This window comes from Bombina bombina, chromosome 2 (assembly GCF_027579735.1).
Source record: "Bombina bombina isolate aBomBom1 chromosome 2, aBomBom1.pri, whole genome shotgun sequence".
NCBI classification, from domain to species: domain Eukaryota; kingdom Metazoa; phylum Chordata; class Amphibia; order Anura; family Bombinatoridae; genus Bombina; species Bombina bombina.
Window position 1 is genome coordinate 1,146,089,111 of NC_069500.1, and position 20,409 is coordinate 1,146,109,519.

Consider the following 20,409-nt stretch of genomic DNA (forward strand, 5'->3'; position numbering starts at 1 on the left):
TTTTAAAGAGTATGTATCTCTATTGATAAGCCTGATACCAGTCCTTCTACTGCATTTTAAGGCTTATTACATTACTTCAGTATTAGTAGCCTTTTCTTAGTCAAATTCCATTCCTTAGAAAATTACTTTACTGCATATACATTAATCAGCCTGATACCAGTCGCTTTAACTGCATTTAAGGCTGTACTTACATTACATCGGTATCAGCAGTATTTTCTTAGTCAATTCCATTCCTTAGAAAAATATTTTACTGCACATACCTTATTTGCAGGAGACTCCGCACGCTATTCCCTTTCTGAAGTTACCCCACTCCTCAGAATGTGCGAGAACAGCCAGTGGATCTTAGTTACTTCTGCTAAGATCATAGAAAACGCAGGCAGATTCTTCTTCCAAATACTGCCTGAGAAAAAAAACATAATTTATGTAAGAACTTACCTGATAAATTCATTTCTTTCATATTAGCAAGAGTCCATGAGCTAGTGACGTATGGGATATACATTCCTACCAGGAGGGGCAAAGTTTCCCAAACCTCAAAATGCCTATAAATACACCCCTCACCACACCCACAATTCAGTTTAACGAATAGCCAAGAAGTGGGGTGATAAAAAAGTGCGAAAGCATATAAAATAAGGAATTGGAATAATTGTGCTTTATACAAAAATCATAACCACCCCAAAAAAAGGGCGGGCCTCATGGACTCTTGCTAATATGAAAGAAATGAATTTATCAGGTAAGTTCTTACATAAATTATGTTTTCTTTCATGTAATTAGCAAGAGTCCATGAGCTAGTTACGTATGGGATAATGATTACTCAAGATGTGGATCTTTCCACGCAAGAGTCACTAGAGAGGGAGGGATAAAATAAAGACAGCCAATTCCTGCTGAAAATAATCCACACCCAAAATAAAGTTTAATGAAAAACATAAGCAGAAGATTCAAACTGAAACCGCTGCCTGAAGTACTTTTCTACCAAAAACTGCTTCAGAAGAAGAAAATACATCAAAATGGTAGAATTTAGTAAAAGTATGCAAAGAGGACCAAGTTGCTGCTTTGCAAATCTGATCAATCGAAGCTTCATTCCTAAACGCCCAGGAAGTAGAAACTGACCTAGTAGAATGAGCTGTAATCCTTTGAGGTGGAGATTTACCCGACTCAACATAGGCAAGATGAATTAAAGATTTCAACCAAGATGCCAAAGAAATGGCAGAAGCTTTCTGGCCTTTTCTAGAACCAGAAAAGATAACAAATAAACTAGAAGTCTTTCGGAAAGACTTAGTAGCTTCAACATAATATTTCAAAGCTCTAACAACATCCAAAGAATGCAATGATTTCTCCTTAGAATTCTTAGGATTAGGACATAATGAAGGAACCACAATTTACCTACTAATGTTGTTAGAATTCACAACTTTAGGTAAAAATTCAAAAGAAGTTCGCAACACTGCCTTATCCTGATGAAAAATCAGAAAAGGAGACTCACAAGAAAGAGCAGATAATTCAGAAACTCTTCTGGCAGAAGAGATTGCCAAAAGGAACAAAACTTTCCAAGAAAGTAATTTAATGTCCAATGAATGCATAGGTTCAAACGGAGGAGCTTGAAGAGCCCCCAGAACCAAATTCAAACTCCAAGGAGGAGAAATTGACTTAATGACAGGTTTTATACGAACCAAAGCTTGTACAAAACAAAGAATATTAGGAAGATTAGCAATCTTTCTGTGAAAAAGAACAGAAAGAGCAGAGATTTGTCCTTTCAAAGAACTTGCGGATAAACCTTTATCTAAACCATCCTGAAGAAACTGTAAAATTCTCGGAATTCTAAAAGAATGCCAAGAAAAATGATGAGAAAGACACCAAGAAATATAAGTCTTCCAGACTCTATAATATATCTCTCTGGATACAGATTTACGAGCCTGTAACATAGTATTAATCACAGAGTCAGAGAAACCTCTTTGACCAAGAATCAAGCGTTCAATCTCCATACCTTTAAATTTAAGGATTTGAGATCCTGATGGAAAAAAGGACCTTGAGACAGAAGGTCTGGTCGTAGCGGAAGAGTCCACGGATGGCAAGAGGCCATCCGGACAAGATCCGCATACCAAAACCTGTGAGGCCATGCCGGAGCTACCAGCAGAACAAACGAGCATTCCTTCAGAATCTTGGAGATTACTCTTGGAAGAAGAACTAGAGGCGGAAAGATATAAGCAGGATGATACTTCCAAGGAAGTGATAATGCATCCACTGCTTCCGCCTGAGGATCCCGGGATCTGGACAGATACCTGGGAAGTTTCTTGTTTAGATGAGACGCCATCAGATCTATTTCTGGAAGCTCCCACATTTGAATTTTAACTGAGATAATCCGCTTCCCAATTGTCTATACCTGGGATATGAACCGCAGAGATTAGACAGGAGCTGGATTCCGCCCAAACCAGAATTCGAGATACTTCTTTCATAGCCAGAGGACTGTGAGTCCCTCCTTGATGATTGATGTATGCCACAGTTGTGACATTGTCTGTCTGAAAACAAATGAACGATTCTCTCTTCAGAAGAGGCCAAGACTGAAGAGCTCTGAAAATTGCACGGAGTTCCAAAATATTGATCGGTAATCTCACCTCCTGAGATTCCCAAACTCCTTGTGCTGTCAGAGATCCCCACACAGCTCCCCAACCTGTGAGACTTGCATCTGTTGAAATTACAGTCCAGGTCGGAAGCACAAAAGAAGGCCCCTGAATTAAACGATGGTGATCTGTCCACCACGTTAGAGAGTGTCGTACAATCGGTTTTAAAGATATTAATTGAGATATCTTTGTGTAATCCTTGCACCACTGATTCAGCATACAGAGCTGAAGAGGTCGCATGTGAAAACGAGCAAAGGGGATCGCGTCCGATGCAGCAGTCATAAGACCTAGAATTTCCATGCATAAGGCTACCGAAGGGAATGATTGTGACTGAAGGTTTCGACAAGCTGAAATCAATTTTAGACGTCTCTTGTCTGTTAAAGACAGAGTCATGGACACTGAATCTATCTGGAAACCCAGAAAGGTTACCCTTGTCTGAGGAATCAAACTTTTTGGTGAATTGATCCTCCAACCATGATCTTGAAGAAACAACACAAGTCGATTCGTATGAGATTCTGCTAAATGTAAAGACTGAGCAAGTACCAAGATATCGTCCAAATAAGGAAATACCACAATACCCTGTTCTCTGTTTACAGACAGAAGGGCACCGAGAACCTTTGTAAAAATTCTTGGAGCTGTAGCTAGGCCAAACGGCAGAGCCACAAACTGGTAATGCTTGTCCAGAAAAGAGAATCTCAGGAACTGATAATGATCTGGATGAATCGGAATATGCAGATATGCATCCTGTAAATCTATTGTGGACATAAAATGCCCTTGCTGAACAAAAGGCAAGATAGTCCTTACAGTTACCATTTTGAACGTTGGTATCCTTACATAACGATTCAATATTTTTAGATCCAGAACTGGTCTGAAGGAATTCTCCTTCTTTAGTACAATGAAGAGATTTGAATAAAACCCCATCCCCTGTTCCAGAACTGGAACTGGCATAATTACTCCAGCCAACTCTAGATCTGAAACACAATTCAGAAATGCTTGAGCTTTCACTGGATTTACTGGGACACGGGAAAGAAAAAATCTCTTTGCAGGAGGTCTCATCTTGAAACCAATTCTGTACCCTTCTGAAACAATGTTCTGAATCCAAAGATTGTGAACAGAATTGATCCAAATTTCTTTGAAAAAACGTAACCTGCCCCCTACCAGCTGAGCTGGAATGAGGGCCGCACCTTCATGTGGACTTAGAAGCAGGCTTTGCCTTTCTAGAAGGCTTGGATTTATTCCAGACTGGAGATGGTTTCCAAACTGAAACTGCTCCTGAGGATGAAGGATCAGGCTTTTGTCCTTTGTTGAAACGAAAGGAACGAAAACGATTATTAGCCCTGTTTTTACCCTTAGATTTTTTTATCCTGTGGTAAAAAAGTTCCTTTCCCACCAGTAACAGTTGAGATAATGGAATCCAACTGAGAACCAAATAATTTGTTACCCTGGAAAGAAATGGAAAGTAGAGTTGATTTAGAAGCCATATCAGCATTCCAAGTTTTAAGCCATAAAGCTCTTCTAGCTAAAATAGCTAGATACATAAACCTGACATCAACTCTGATAATATCAAAAATGGCATCACAGATAAAATTATTAGCATGCTGAAGAAGAATAATAATATTATGAGAATCATGATCTGTTACTTGTTGTGCTAAAGTCTCCAACCAAAAAGTTGAAGCTGCAGCAACATCAGCCAAAGATATAGCAGGTCTAAGAAGATTACCTGAACACAGATAAGCTTTTCTTAGAAAGGATTCAAATTGTCCCAAAATTCTAATCTGTCAGACGGCACAGGATATAATTGCTTAAAACGTTTAGAAGGAGTAAATGAATTACCCAATTTATCCCATTCTCTGGAAATTACTTCAGAAATAGCATTAGGAACAGGAAAAACTTCTGGAATAACCACAGGAGATTTAAACACCTTACCTAAACGTTTAGAATTAGTATCAAGAGGACCAGAATCCTCTATTTCTAAAGCAATTAGTACTTCTTTAAGTAAAGAACGAATAAATTCCATTTTAAATAAATATGAAGATTTATCAGCATCAATCTCTGAGACAGAATCCTCTGAACCAGAAGAGTCATCAGAATCAGAATGATGATGTTCATTTAAAAATTCATCTGTAGAGAGAGAAGTTTTAAAAGATTTTTTATGTTTACTAGAAGGAGAAATAACAGACATAGCCTTCTTGATGGATTCAGAAACAAAATCTCTTATGTTATCAGGAACATTCTGCACCTTAGATGTTGAGGGAACTGCAACAGGCAATGGTACATTACTAAAGGAAATATTATCTGCTTTAACAAGTTTGTCATGACAATTAATACAAACAACAGCCGGAGGAATAGCTACCAAAAGTTTACAGCAGATACACTTAGCTTTGGTAGTTCCAGCACTAGACAGCGATTTTCCTGAAGAATCTTCTGACTCAGATGCAACGTGAGACATCTTGCAATATGTAAGAGAAAAAACAACATATAAAGCAAAATTGATCAAATTCCTTAAATGACAGTTTCAGGAATGGGAAAAAATGCCAATAAACAAGCTTCTAGTAAGCAGAAGCAAAGAAAAAATGAGACTGAAATAATGTGGAGACAAAAGCGATGCCCATATTTTTTGGCGCCAAATAATACGCCCACATTGTTTGGCGCCTAAATGTTTTTTGGCGCCAAAAATGACGCCACATCCGGAACGCCAACATTTTTGGCGCAAAAGGACGTCAAAAAATGACGCAAATTCCGGCGACACGTATGACGCCGGAAACAGAAAAGATTTTTTGCGCCAAAAAAGTCCGCGCCAAGAATGACGCAATAAAATGAAGCATTTTCAGCCCCCGCGAGCGTAACAGCCCACAGGGAAAAAAAGTCAAATTTTTAAGGTAAGAAAAAATGATTGATTCAAATGCATTATCCCAAATATGAAACTGACTGTCTGAAAATAAGGAATGTTGAACATTCTGAGTCAAGGCAAATAAATGTTTGAATACATATATTTAGAACTTTATAAATAAAGTGCCCAACCATAGCTTAGAGTGTCACAGAAAATAAGATTTACTTACCCCAGGACACTCATCTACATGTTTGTAGAAAGCCAAACCAGTACTGAAACGAAAATCAGCAGAGGTAATGGTATATAAATAAGAGTATATCGTCGATCTGAAAAGGGAGGTAAGAGATGAATCTCTACGACCGATAACAGAGAACCTATGAAATAGACCCCGTAGAAGGAGATCACTGCATTCAAATAGGCAATACTCTCCTCACATCCCTCTGACATTCACTGCACGCTGAGAGGAAAACCGGGCTCCAACTTGCTGCGGAGCGCATATCAACGTAGAATCTACCACAAACTTACTTCACCACCTCCATAGGAGGCAAAGTTTGTAAAACTGAATTGTGGGTGTGGTGAGGGGTGTATTTATAGGCATTTTGAGGTTTGGGAAACTTTGCCCCTCCTGGTAGGAATGTATATCCCATACGTCACTAGCTCATGGACTCTTGCTAATTACATGAAAGAAACAGCACACTCCGGTGCCATTTAAAAATAACAAACTTTTGATTGAAGAAATAATTAAGTATAAAACACCACACTCCTCTCACGACCTCCATCTATGTTGAGGGTTGCAAGAGAATGACTGGATATGACATGTGAGGGGAGGAGCTATATAGCAGCTCTGCTTTGGGTGATCCTCTTGCAACTTCCTGTTGGGAAGGGAATATATCCCATAAGTAATGGATGACCCGTGGACTGAATACACTTAACAAGAGAAAAAGAGGTCACATATTTCTGAGCCTCAATACTGCGCATAGTTGACAACCTACTTCTGCAATTCTTAACTTTCTCTCAACCACAATGGGCAGTTACAATCTTACAGTACTACCTGCTGCTTTAGGATATGTCCTTCTAGTTCGTTCTCCTCTACATCTTCCTTTATGTCATTAGCCAGTTCTCTCTGATTATGTTTCAGTCATTGCACTAGAATCTGTACTCTCTTTATTTATTGCTTATCATTTTAGCAAGATTATTGTTCCTAAAAAATATTTATTTGCTGCATAGCACTATTACTCATACTTTAGAAATAATCTTATTCTTAAAGGGACAGTCCAGTCAAAATTGAAATGCACATAGATGAATTACATATTTGAATAGAAACATATTTTCAATATACATGTATTGGCAAAAATACTTCTAGTAAAAGTTATCACTGTTTTATTGCTAACATTTTTCTCTGCACATGCATGCGAAGGAAAGCTAGATATTATCAGTGCACCACCATTTTAAATACTGCAGCTGTTTAGAGTGCCAGTGGAGCTCGTATCATGTCAGCAATTAACAAATTGAGTCATTACCAGAAAGTACAAGCACCTTAGGCTCTATGAGTAAGTGCTGTGCTTAAAATGCTGGTGCACGGTGCATACTTAAATACACTTTTGAAACAGCTTTAGCTTTCCTTAGAAGCATTTTGCTAATACATGTATATTACAAAAATGCTTTTATTAAAAAATGAAATGCATCCATGTGTATTACAATTTTGGCTGGAATGTCCCTTTAATACCAACACAGGGGCACACGGTTTTAGAACTTTTCTATATGAGGCTATTTCTGATTATACATTGTGCCCAAAGCAAAGAGAAGACAATTATATTAGGAAAGTATACAGACTTCAAATGTCAGAATGGTATAACATAACTCCCTACTCATTTATATCACTTAAAATGAATAATAACAAAGTCAATATGATTAGATCAGAGATTTGGCTTTTAAATGCCATAGATTTTGCCCTGGATTTATTTACTTCATCAAAAAACTTATGTAGCTGGGATTTATTTTATTCACTGAAGATATAAAAAAAAAAGTTTTACATTTACTAATAGGTGGTTTGCAGTCCCATGATGTTGCTCATTTCAACTAACATTGGAATGATCATGTATGAAACATATTGCAACAACCTTTAACAAAAAATATATAAAGAGTATGGTTACTAATATTCTTCTTTCCACTTTATTAAAGGTATACTGAATCCAAGTTTTTTCTTTCGTGATTCAAAAAGAGCATCCATCTTTGGTTCAGCACCTGGGTAGCGCTTACTGATTGGTGGCTAAATGTAGCAACCAATCAGCAATGCGCTACCCAGGGTGCTGAATCAAAAATGGGCCAGCTCAAAGAGAAGCCCCAGATAATGTACGAAAGATCATAGACTTGATAAATTTAGCAACAAATAAAGGAATGCCTTCTCTGCTCCTTACTCTGGATGCGGAGAAGGCATTTGACAGGATCAATTGGGATTACATGCTAGCAGTCCTAAATAAGGTAGGAATCAAGGGTCCATTTTATATGGGGTTAAAAAAGTTGTACTCTACATCATGGAAATAGGCAGATTAGATAGATTACTATGGGCAGACAAACAAGACAGACCTCAAATTCTATGACAGTATGTAGCAATACACCACACCATTACTCTATGGGACAAACTGAACAGAACCTTTTCAATTATCAATAACCGCTCTCAAGCGACACCCTTGATACCCATCAAGTCAATAACAAATTCACAAATGCAGGGAAAATGGGAAAATAAAGGCCTAGATCGCATAGCAGATACACTTGTCAATGAAACATATTGCAACAACCTTTAACAAAAAATATATAAAGAGTATGGTTACTAATATTCTTCTTTCCACTTTATTAAAGGTATACTGAATCCAAGTTTTTTCTTTCGTGATTCAAAAAGAGCATCCATCTTTGGTTCAGCACCTGGGTAGCGCTTACTGATTGGTGGCTAAATGTAGCAACCAATCAGCAATGTGCTACCCAGGGTGCTGAATCAAAAATGGGCCAGCTCAAAGAGAAGCCCCAGATAATGTACGAAAGATCATAGACTTGATAAATTTAGCAACAAATAAAGGAATGCCTTCTCTGCTCCTTACTCTGGATGCGGAGAAGGCATTTGACAGGATCAATTGGGATTACATGCTAGCAGTCCTAAATAAGGTAGGAATCAAGGGTCCATTTTATATGGGGTTAAAAAAGTTGTACTCTACACCGGATGCGTTTATCAGACTCTCGGGATATCAATCGAAGCAAATCAAGATCAGGAATGGGACCAGACAGGGCTGCCCACTATCACCGTTGTTGTTTGCATTATGTATTGAACCACTAGCACAGAAAATTAGAGACAACCCAATATAACAGGAATCAAAGTAGGTGAAAATTAATACAAAATATCACTGTTTGCGGATGATGTCATCCTCGCAGTCACTAAGCCCCTACTTTCCCTCCCAGTAATATACTCAGAGATAGGTAAGTTTGGTTCATTATCAGGATACAAGGTGAATGAAGGTAAATGCGAGGCCTTGGATATTCATCTACCTAATCACACGAAAAAATTACTGGAGATTAATTTTACCTTCTCTTGGGCAAAGACATCCATCAAGTATCTGGGTATTTTCCTTTCACGAAATGTGCATAATCTATACAAAGAAAATAACACAGGTATATTTAAACAGGTTAAAGCTTTGTTGACCAACTGGGCCAAATACAAACTCTCATTATATGGAAGGATTATCTCCATCAAAATGACGATACTGCCCAAGATCCTCTATCTATTTCGCTCTCTCCCAATAAATGTACCGATTTCAGAACTACAAATAATGCAAAAGGAAATTCTTAAATTTATATGGCAAGGGAAAAGGGCAAGAATTAATAAGGACACGTTGACCAGACATAAATCAGGGGGGATGGGACTTCCAGACTTAATATCTTATTATTATGCAGATAGAATAGCCCAAACCATCCAATGGCATAGAACGACAAAGACTCCACAATGGGTTCAGTTAGAATCTGATATCATGGAAATAGGCAGATTAGATAGATTACTATGGGCAGACAAACAAGACAGACCTCAAATTCTATGACAGTATGTAGCAATACACCACACCATTACTCTATGGGACAAACTGAACAGAACCTTTTCAATTATCAATAACCGCTCTCAAGCGACACCCTTGATACCCATCAAGTCAATAACAAATTCACAAATGCAGGGAAAATGGGAAAATAAAGGCCTAGATCGCATAGCAGATACACTTGTCAATGGTAGGATACTGTCTTTTAAACAATATGAAGAACTGGGGGAACCTGATAGAAATCTATGGTTTCACTACCTACAACTCAAATCCAGGGTACAAGAGATATTAGGAAACACAAAGAAAGAACATAACACTATATACGAGTCACTGTGCTTAACTAAAGAATATAAGAGGGGTACAGTTACTTTACTATATCCACTTTTCAACATCAAAGAGAAGGATAAAAAAAACAATAGCATGATAAAATGGGAACAGGACTTAGGTAGATCTTGGTCAGTTGAAACCTGGGCAGAAAATATCCAGAGAGGTCTTAAATTCTCCCCTAATGCTACATTAAAAGAAAATTACCTCAAGGTAATACATAGGTGGTACATTTACCCCAATAGTTGGGCTAAAGCCGAGGACCGTGAACACCATAAATGCTATAGAGGATGCCACGAAGCGGGGACATATCTACATATGTGGTGGCATTGTAGTAAGGTCAGGAGAGTATGGGATCGCACCTCACACTATTTAAGCTTAATACTTGAAGCAGATATAGCCCTTTCTCCAGAGCAGGCCCTTCTACATTTTCCATTAGAAGGGCATCTAAAGAGGCACTCCAAGTTAGTTAACATGATATGTACTGTTACACGTATGTGCATAGCGAAGTTCTGGAAGATAGATGTTCCTACCTTTGAATATATTGAAAAGAGAATAGAATACCACTATAATATGTCAAATGCCACGGCAGAACTCCTAAATACTAGGGACCTCTTCATCGAAATGTGGGAACCATATATTATGTATGTGGAAGGGACTAGAAGGGTAAGAAGGATTGACACGTAGAAAATCAACGTTGAAGGTGATAATATATAAGAGTGTTTCTTTCTGTTGTGGATAAGATATTATGTTTATTACGATAACAAAGTTATTCGGAGTAAAATACCGACAAATATATAATGAATGTGACTCTTGAACAGACTGATATTTTGATTTGAAAATTAATAAAAAATATTTAAACAAACAAAAAAAAAAATGGGCCAGCTCCTAAGCTTACATTCCTCCTTTTTCAAATAAAGATACCAAGAGAACGAAGGAAAATTGATAATAGGAGAAAACTAGAAAGTTGCTTAAAATTGCATGTTCTATCTGAATCATGAAAGAAAAAAATGTGGGTTTAAATCGGAGTGTTCTTACCTGTGTTTGACTAGTTTAGATTAGTCCCATTCCAAGTATGTAGAGTTTCCAGACGCTGGTAACAGGCTGCAGTTGTGGAGTTTGTAAACGCTCCCTGGCAGTGACAGACTAGGCTGCCTTTTGTTAGCCGGCAGTAGGAGACACGCTTTGAGCCCAAGGTGTAACCTAACTTTCGGGCTGGAAGGGTAAGGATCTCCCAGTGCACTATTATGCACTGCAGGGTGCTTGGCAACCATTTTATATAACCGGAGCTTGTATTTTTGTATGCAAGACGTATCCTTTATTTCCGGACTGATCTCCCCCTTCCTCCCCAGAGATTGCTACTTTCAATTCTTGTTCATGAAGCCATGCATTTACTAACTTATGTATTACTGTGTTAAAAATTCTTATTACTATTAGTCTCATTTTAAACATTATCTCCACAAACACTGCAGCACACGCTCTGCAAGAATCACATGTGCTGCTGTTGTATGCATCACAGTGAGCATGTGCTGCAGATGTGATTCCTTCTAAGCAGCAAATACATAATAGAACAATATGCGTGCGTGTCATGCGACTGGTGTACCTGTGTGTAACGCACGTCACAATATGGCGGCATGCATACACCCATAGAGCACAGGTATACCATTGTTATTGAAAACACTTTTTTTGAACAATTTGGGGTAAGATGAGCATGATTTAAGGATTTTAGCAGGCAGGTGTTAAGTGTCCCTTTAAGTGTCAGAAACCATAAACTTAAGGGTTCAAAGGGAGCTTCGATGAGAGTGTCATGTACCAATAGTAAGTCCCAAGGTGGTATAATCGTTCTTTTTAAAGGACGCATACGAGTCAGTGCTTTAAAAACTGTAATGGTTACTAAATACGAGACTTGTACATACATAATACTAAAACTCAAGTCTTATTGACAAGGTTCATGCAAAAGTTCTAAAAGATAATGTAACTTAATATTGGATGAAGATGAATTATGTTGTATCATCCAACTGGAAAATACAACCCAGATTTACTGCTGTTAGATTATCCATAAATTTCAGGCCAAAGGTACAAAGGACTGGCTTCCTTAAAGAATGCCCGACTTGAAGTCCCTCCTTGAAAATGTATGTAAGACATGGCAGACTTGTTGTTTCTTGTTGCAAAGAATCCTTAAAATGGTTTAATGCCAATGATACTGCTCTGACTTACAGAATGGAATGTTTGAGGGTAGAACTGATACTTCTATTAATCTTTACTAAACATATTGCTCCAGAAAGGTTTCTCCTCAGCCTAATTTGCTTCAATCTAGCTGTAGATTGAGGAAACATTCTTTGGTAGAGACTTCTTGCTCCATTTCTTTAGGAAGCATTGCTGCAATAGACACTTCCCCGATCTTGCTCTTTAGGCTACATAGATAGCTGATGCCAGTTTTCTAAACACCTTCATTCAGACCCTTCTGTAAGAAATTTGTACTGCAACAGATTGTTCAGGTAAGAAATAATACCCTGATTTTTCTTTTGTGGAGAGATACTAAACTTTCTGTGGTACTGAAGACTATTCCAGAAATACTATTTCCTATCTCTGAGTCATTTGTCTTTTTTTATTTATTTTTTTTACAATATTTATGATCTTAAGAATCTGAATGTGTATCTGAGCTTCTTTCTCAGATTTGGTCACAAGCAGAATACCATTTAGATAGTGGAGTATAAATATTCCTTTACAAATTTCTGCAATAAGTGGTATCTTTGTGAAGACCATTGGCGTTAAGGTAATATTAAACCGCAAGCTACAAACTCAAAAGTAATGTGCATGACTATTTGCCATTGACATATAAAGTTATACATCAGAGATATACACAAATAAGAAATGCATCAAAAGGATGAATTGTTATTTAAGACCAGCCTACAAAATTCATCAAAATATACACACACACACACACAAATATATATTTTTTATTTTATTTATTTAATGCGGGGATACTGCATCTGCTTATATTCTATCTGCAATTGGAAGATTGAATCCCATTTCTTTGTACAAAGTGCAGAAAATGTGGTATGTTTTTGTTAAATCTGTCTGATAATCTCTTCAAATTAAATTCAGTAAGTAATGTTTTAAATTTAGTTGCATACAAAGGCTTTTGAAATTGTAGCAATGCGACAAGAAAATAAATGGCGGTTATCATCATAATACTGACTATGTTGTGGTGAAGTGGGTCTACCATGTCCTCCACCCATTGTCTGTACTGTATATACAGGGAGTGCAGAATTATTAGGCAAATTAGTATTTTGACCACATCATCCTCTTTATGCATGTTGTCTTACTCCAAGCTGTATAGGCTCGAAAGCCTACTACCAATTAAGCATATTAGGTGATGTGCATCTCTGTAATGAGAAGGGGTGTGGTCTAATGACATCAACACCCTATATCAGGTGTGCATAATTATTAGGCAACTTCCTTTCCTTTGGCAAAATGGGTCAAAAGAAAGACTTGACAGGCTCAGAAAAGTCAAAAATAGTGAGATATCTTGCAGAGGGATGCAGCACTCTTAAAATTGCAAAGCTTCTGAAGCGTGATCATCGAACAATCAAGCGTTTCATTCAAAATAGTCAACAGGGTCGCAAGAAGCGTGTGGAAAAACCAAGGCGCAAAATAACTGCCCATGAACTGAGAAAAGTCAAGCGTGCAGCTGCCAAGATGCCACTTGCCACCAGTTTGGCCATATTTCAGAGCTGCAACATCACTGGAGTGCCCAAAAGCACAAGGTGTGCAATACTCAGAGACATGGCCAAGGTAAGAAAGGCTGAAAGACGACCACCACTGAACAAGACACACAAGCTGAAACGTCAAGACTGGGCCAAGAAATATCTCAAGACTGATTTTTCTAAGGTTTTATGGACTGATGAAATGAGAGTGAGTCTTGATGGGCCAGATGGATGGGCCCGTGGCTGGATTGGTAAAGGGCAGAGAGCTCCAGTCCGACTCAGACGCCAGCAAGGGGGAGGTGGAGTACTGGTTTGGGCTGGTATCATCAAAGATGAGCTTGTGGGGCCTTTTCGGGTTGAGGATGGAGTCAAGCTCAACTCCCAGTCCTACTGCCAGTTTCTGGAAGACACCTTCTTCAAGCAGTGGTACAGGAAGAAGTCTGCATCCTTCAAGAAAAACATGATTTTCATGCAGGACAATACTCCATCACACGCGTCCAAGTACTCCACAGCGTGGCTGGCAAGAAAGGGTATAAAAGAAGAAAATCTAATGACATGGCCTCCTTGTTCAAATGATCTGAACCCCATTGAGAACCTGTGGTCCATCATCAAATGTGAGATTTACAAGGAGGGAAAACAGTACACCTCTCTGAACAGTGTCTGGGAGGCTGTGGTTGCTGCTGCACGCAATGTTGATGGTGAACAGATCAAAACACTGACAGAATCCATGGATGGCAGGCTTTTGAGTGTCCTTGCAAAGAAAGGTGGCTATATTGGTCACTGATTTGTTTTTGTTTTGTTTTTGAATGTCAGAAATTTATATTTGTGAATGTTGAAATGTTATATTGGTTTCACTGGTAAAAATAAATAATTGAAATGGGTATATATTTGTTTTTTGTTAAGTTGCCTAATAATTATGCACAGTAATAGTCACCTGCACACACAGATATCCCCCTAAAATAGCTAAAACTAAAAACAAACTAAAAACTGCTTCCAAAAATATTCAGCTTTGATATTAATGAGTTTTTTGGGTTCATTGAGAACATGGTTGTTGTTCAATAATAAAATTAATCCTCAAAAATACAACTTGCCTAATAATTCTGCACTCCCTGTATTGCTGCCAAACTTGTGAATGAAGTGAATCTTTTGAACTAAAGACTTACCGAATACTAAATTGTGTATGTTGCTTGTAATAGGAGGAGATTTTCTAGACTTACATGTCTGCGGAAAACAAAACCACTTACCACCTGCTCTTTTAAAACCATTAAGGAAAGCCACCTTTAAGGTGGTGAAGGGAGAGTGGCAGTGGCGTATTTAGGTTTTGTGCTGCCCTAGTAAATGTATATTTTACTATGCAGAACTAAACATTTTATATAAAAATCCTAGTGATTGTTATTCCTTTTAATGCCTGATCTTTTAGAAATTAGGATGTTTCATATTTTCATTTTAAGACAGACAAATCAAATGGTATATTGAAAATATTTACCTACTACTTTCTACTTTCCAGTGGCATAACCATATAAAGCAGGGATTTCAAGATTTTTACTACTAGCACTTTGGGGTCACAGCTTCCTTCCAGGAAGACACAAATACTGTGCATTTTGAATCTTAAAAATATTGATATTTAAAGAGACAGTCTACTCCAGAATTGTTATTGTTTAAAAAGATAATCACTTTATTACCCATTCCCCAATTTTGCAAAACATAGATGGTTATATTAATACACTTTTATCCACTATAATAACTTTGTATCTAAGCCTCTGCAGACTCCCCCCTTAATTCAGTTCTTTTGAAAGACTAAGATTTTAGCCAATCAGTGCTGACTCATAAATAACTCCATGGGAGTGAGCACAATATTATCTATATGGTACACATGAAGTAGCAATGTCTAGCTGTAAACAACTGTCCAAATGCACTGAGATAAGAGGCGGCCTTCAAGGGCTTATAACTTAACATATGAGCCTACCTAGGTTTAGCTTTCAACAAAGAATACCAAGAAAACAAATTTTAAGATAAAAACAGAATTTATGTTTACCTGATAAATTACTTTCTCCAACGGTGTGTCCGGTCCACGGCGTCATCCTTACTTGTGGGATATTCTCTTCCCCAACAGGAAATGGCAAAGAGCCCAGCAAAGCTGGTCACATGATCCCTCCTAGGCTCCGCCTACCCCAGTCATTCGACCGACGTTAAGGAGGAATATTTGCATAGGAGAAACCATATGGTACCGTGGTGACTGTAGTTAAAGAAAATAAATTATCAGACCTGATTAAAAAAACCAGGGCGGGCCGTGGACCGGACACACCGTTGGAGAAAGTAATTTATCAGGTAAACATAAATTCTGTTTTCTCCAACATAGGTGTGTCCGGTCCACGGCGTCATCCTTACTTGTGGGAACCAATACCAAAGCTTTAGGACACGGATGAAGGGAGGGAGCAAATCAGGTCACCTAAATGGAAGGCACCACGGCTTGCAAAACCTTTCTCCCAAAAATAGCCTCAGAAGAAGCAAAAGTATCAAACTTGTAAAATTTGGTAAAAGTGTGCAGTGAAGACCAAGTCGCTGCCCTACATATCTGATCAACAGAAGCCTCGTTCTTGAAGGCCCATGTGGAAGCCACAGCCCTAGTGGAATGAGCCGTGATTCTTTCGGGAGGCTGCCGTCCGGCAGTCTCGTAAGCCAATCTGATGATGCTTTTAATCCAAAAAGAGAGAGAGGTAGAAGTTGCTTTTTGACCTCTCCTTTTACCGGAATAAACAACAAACAAGGAAGATGTTTGTCTAAAATCCTTTGTAGCATCTAAATAGAATTTTAGAGCGCGAACAACATCCAAATTGTGCAACAAACGTTCCTTCTTTGAAACTGGTTTCGGACACAGAGAAGGTACGATAATCTCCTGGTTAATGTTTTTGAAAGAAACAACTTTTGGAAGAAAACCAGGTTTAGTACGTAAAACCACCTTATCTGCATGGAACACCAGATAAGGAGGAGAACACTGCAGAGCAGATAATTCTGAAACTCTTCTAGCAGAAGAAATTGCAACTAAAAACAAAACTTTCCAAGATAATAACTTAATATCAACGGAATGTAAGGGTTCAAACGGAACCCCCTGAAGAACTGAAAGAACTAAGTTGAGACTCCAAGGAGGAGTCAAAGGTTTGTAAACAGGCTTAATTCTAACCAGAGCCTGAACAAAGGCTTGAACATCTGGCACAGCTGCCAGCTTTTTGTGAAGTAACACAGACAAGGCAGAAATCTGTCCCTTCAGGGAACTAGCAGATAATCCTTTTTCCAATCCTTCTTGAAGGAAGGATAGAATCTTAGGAATCTTAACCTTGTCCCAAGGGAATCCTTTAGATTCACACCAACAGATATATTTTTTCCAAATTTTGTGGTAAATCTTTCTAGTTACAGGCTTTCTGGCCTGAACAAGAGTATCGATAACAGAATCTGAGAACCCTCGCTTCGATAAGATCAAGCGTTCAATCTCCAAGCAGTCAGCTGGAGTGAAACCAGATTCGGATGTTCGAACGGACCCTGAACAAGAAGGTCTCGTCTCAAAGGTAGCTTCCAAGGTGGAGCCGATGACATATTCACCAGATCTGCATACCAAGTCCTGCGTGGCCACGCAGGAGCTATCAAGATCACCGACGCCCACTCCTGATTGATCCTGGCTACCAGCCTGGGGATGAGAGGAAACGGCGGGAACACATAAGCTAGTTTGAAGGTCCAAGGTGCTACTAGTGCATCCACTAGAGCCGCCTTGGGATCCCTGGATCTGGACCCGTAGCAAGGAACTTTGAAGTTCTGACGAGAGGCCATCAGATCCATGTCTGGAATGCCCCACAGCTGAGTGACTTGGGCAAAGATTTCCGGATGGAGTTCCCACTCCCCCGGATGCAATGTCTGACGACTCAGAAAATCCGCTTCCCAATTTTCCACTCCTGGGATGTGGATAACAGACAGGTGGCAGGAGTGAGACTCCGCCCATAGAATGATTTTGGTCACTTCTTCCATCGCTAGGGAACTCCTTGTTCCCCCCTGATGGTTGATGTACGCAACAGTTGTCATGTTGTCTGATTGAAACCGTATGAACTTGGCCCTCGCTAGCTGAGGCCAAGCCTTGAGAGCATTGAATATCGCTCTCAGTTCCAGAATATTTATCGGTAGAAGAGATTCTTCCCGAGACCAAAGACCCTGAGCTTTCAGGGATCCCCAGACCGCGCCCCAGCCCATCAGACTGGCGTCGGTCGTGACGATGACCCACTCCGGTCTGCGGAATGTCATCCCTTGTGACAGGTTGTCCAGGGACAGCCACCAACGGAGTGAGTCTCTGGTCCTCTGATTTACTTGTATCTTCGGAGACAAGTCTGTATAGTCCCCATTCCACTGACTGAGCATGCACAGTTGTAATGGTCTTAGATGAATGCGCGCAAAAGGAACTATGTCCATTGCCGCTACCATCAAACCGATCACTTCCATGCACTGCGCTATGGAAGGAAGAGGAACGGAATGAAGTATCCGACAAGAGTCTAGAAGTTTTGTTTTTCTGGCCTCTGTCAGAAAAATCCTCATTTCTAAGGAGTCTATTATTGTTCCCAAGAAGGGAACCCTTGTTGACGGAGATAGAGAACTCTTTTCCACGTTCACTTTCCATCCGTGAGATCTGAGAAAGGCCAGGACAATGTCCGTGTGAGCCTTTGCTTGAGGAAGGGACGACGCTTGAATCAGAATGTCGTCCAAGTAAGGTACTACAGCAATGCCCCTTGGTCTTAGCACAGCTAGAAGGGACCCTAGTACCTTTGTGAAAATCCTTGGAGCAGTGGCTAATCCGAAAGGAAGCGCCACGAACTGGTAATGCTTGTCCAGGAATGCGAACCTTAGGAACCGATGATGTTCCTTGTGGATAGGAATATGTAGATACGCATCCTTTAAATCCACTGTGGTCATGAATTGACCTTCCTGGATGGAAGGAAGAATAGTTCGAATGGTTTCCATCTTGAACGATGGAACCTTGAGAAACTTGTTTAAGATCTTGAGATCCAAGATTGGTCTGAACGTTCCCTCTTTTTTGGGAACTATGAACAGATTGGAGTAGAACCCCATCCCTTGTTCTCTTAATGGAACAGGATGAATCACTCCCATTTTTAACAGGTCTTCTACACAATGTAAGAATGCCTGTCTTTTTATGTGGTCTGAAGACAACTGAGACCTGTGGAACCTCCCCCTTGGGGGAAGCCCCTTGAATTCCAGAAGATAACCTTGGGAGACTATTTCTAGCGCCCAAGGATCCAGAACATCTCTTGCCCAAGCCTGAGCGAAGAGAGAGAGTCTGCCCCCCACCAGATCCGGTCCCGGATCGGGGGCCAACATTTCATGCTGTCTTGGTAGCAGTGGCAGGTTTCTTGGCCTGCTTTCCCTTGTTCCAGCCTTGCATTGGTCTCCAAGCTGGCTTGGCTTGAGAAGTATTACCCTCTTGCTTAGAGGACGTAGCACTTTGGGCTGGTCCACTTCTACGAAAGGGACGAAAATTAGGTTTATTTTTTGCCTTGAAAGGCCGATCCTGAGGAAGGGCGTGGCCCTTACCCCCAGTGATATCAGAGATAATCTCTTTCAAGTCAGGGCCAAACAGCGTTTTCCCCTTGAAAGGAATGTTAAGTAGCTTGTTCTTGGAAGACGCATCAGCTGACCAAGATTTCAACCAAAGCGCTCTGCGCGCCACAATAGCAAACCCAGAATTCTTAGCCGCTAACCTAGCCAATTGCAAAGTGGCGTCTAGGGTGAAAGAATTAGCCAATTTGAGAGCATTGATTCTGTCCATAATCTCCTCATAAGGAGGAGAATCACTATCGACCGCCTTTATCAGCTCATCGAACCAGAAACATGCGGCTGTAGCTACAGGGACAATGCATGAAATTGGTTGTAGAAGGTAACCCTGCTGAACAAACATCTTTTTAAGTAAACCTTCTAATTTTTTATCCATAGGATCTTTGAAAGCACAACTATCCTCTATGGGTATAGTGGTGCGTTTGTTTAAAGTGGAAACCGCTCCCTCGACCTTGGGGACTGTCTGCCATAAGTCCTTTCTGGGGTCGACCATAGGAAACAATTTTTTAAGTATGGGGGGAGGGACGAAAGGAATACCGGGCCTTTCCCATTCTTTATTAACAATGTCCGCCACCCGCTTGGGTATAGGAAAAGCTTCTGGGAGCCCCGGGACCTCTAGGAACTTGTCCATTTTACATAGTTTCTCTGGGATGACCAACTTGTCACAATCATCCAGAGTGGATAATACCTCCTTAAGCAGAATGCGGAGATGTTCCAACTTAAATTTAAACGTAATCACATCAGGTTCAGCTTGTTGAGAAATGTTCCCTGAATCAGTAATTTCTCCCTCAGACAAAACCTCCCTGGCCCCATCAGACTGGGTTAGGGGCCCTTCAGAACCATTATTATCAGCGTCGTCATGCTCTTCAGTATCTAAAACAGAGCAGTCGCGCTTACGCTGATAAGTGTTCATTTTGGCTAAAATGTTTTTGACAGAATTATCCATTACAGCCGTTAATTGTTGCATAGTAAGGAGTATTGGCGCGCTAGATGTACTAGGGGCCTCCTGAGTGGGCAAGACTCGTGTAGACGAAGGAGGGAATGATGCAGTACCATGCTTACTCCCCTCACTTGAGGAATCATCTTGGGCATCATTGTCATTGTCACATAAATCACATTTATTTAAATGAATAGGAATTCTGGCTTCCCCACATTCAGAACACAGTCTATCTGGTAGTTCAGACATGTTAAACAGGCATAAACTTGATAACAAAGTACAAAAAACGTTTTAAAATAAAACCGTTACTGTCACT

The 20,409-nt window shown here is 39.7% G+C and overlaps 1 protein-coding gene across 1 annotated transcript in view; it reads right to left on the reverse strand.

The window, feature by feature from the left end:
• Window positions 1-9,039: 9,039 nt before the first annotated feature.
• Window positions 9,040-20,409, reverse strand: part of NEK1 (NIMA related kinase 1) — an 827,448-nt gene continuing 816,078 nt past the window's right edge. Inside the window, exon 32 of the mRNA XM_053700237.1 lies at window positions 9,040-9,080. Within this exon, the coding sequence (XP_053556212.1) occupies window positions 9,040-9,080 (41 nt within the window). The remainder of the gene's footprint in view (window positions 9,081-20,409) is intronic.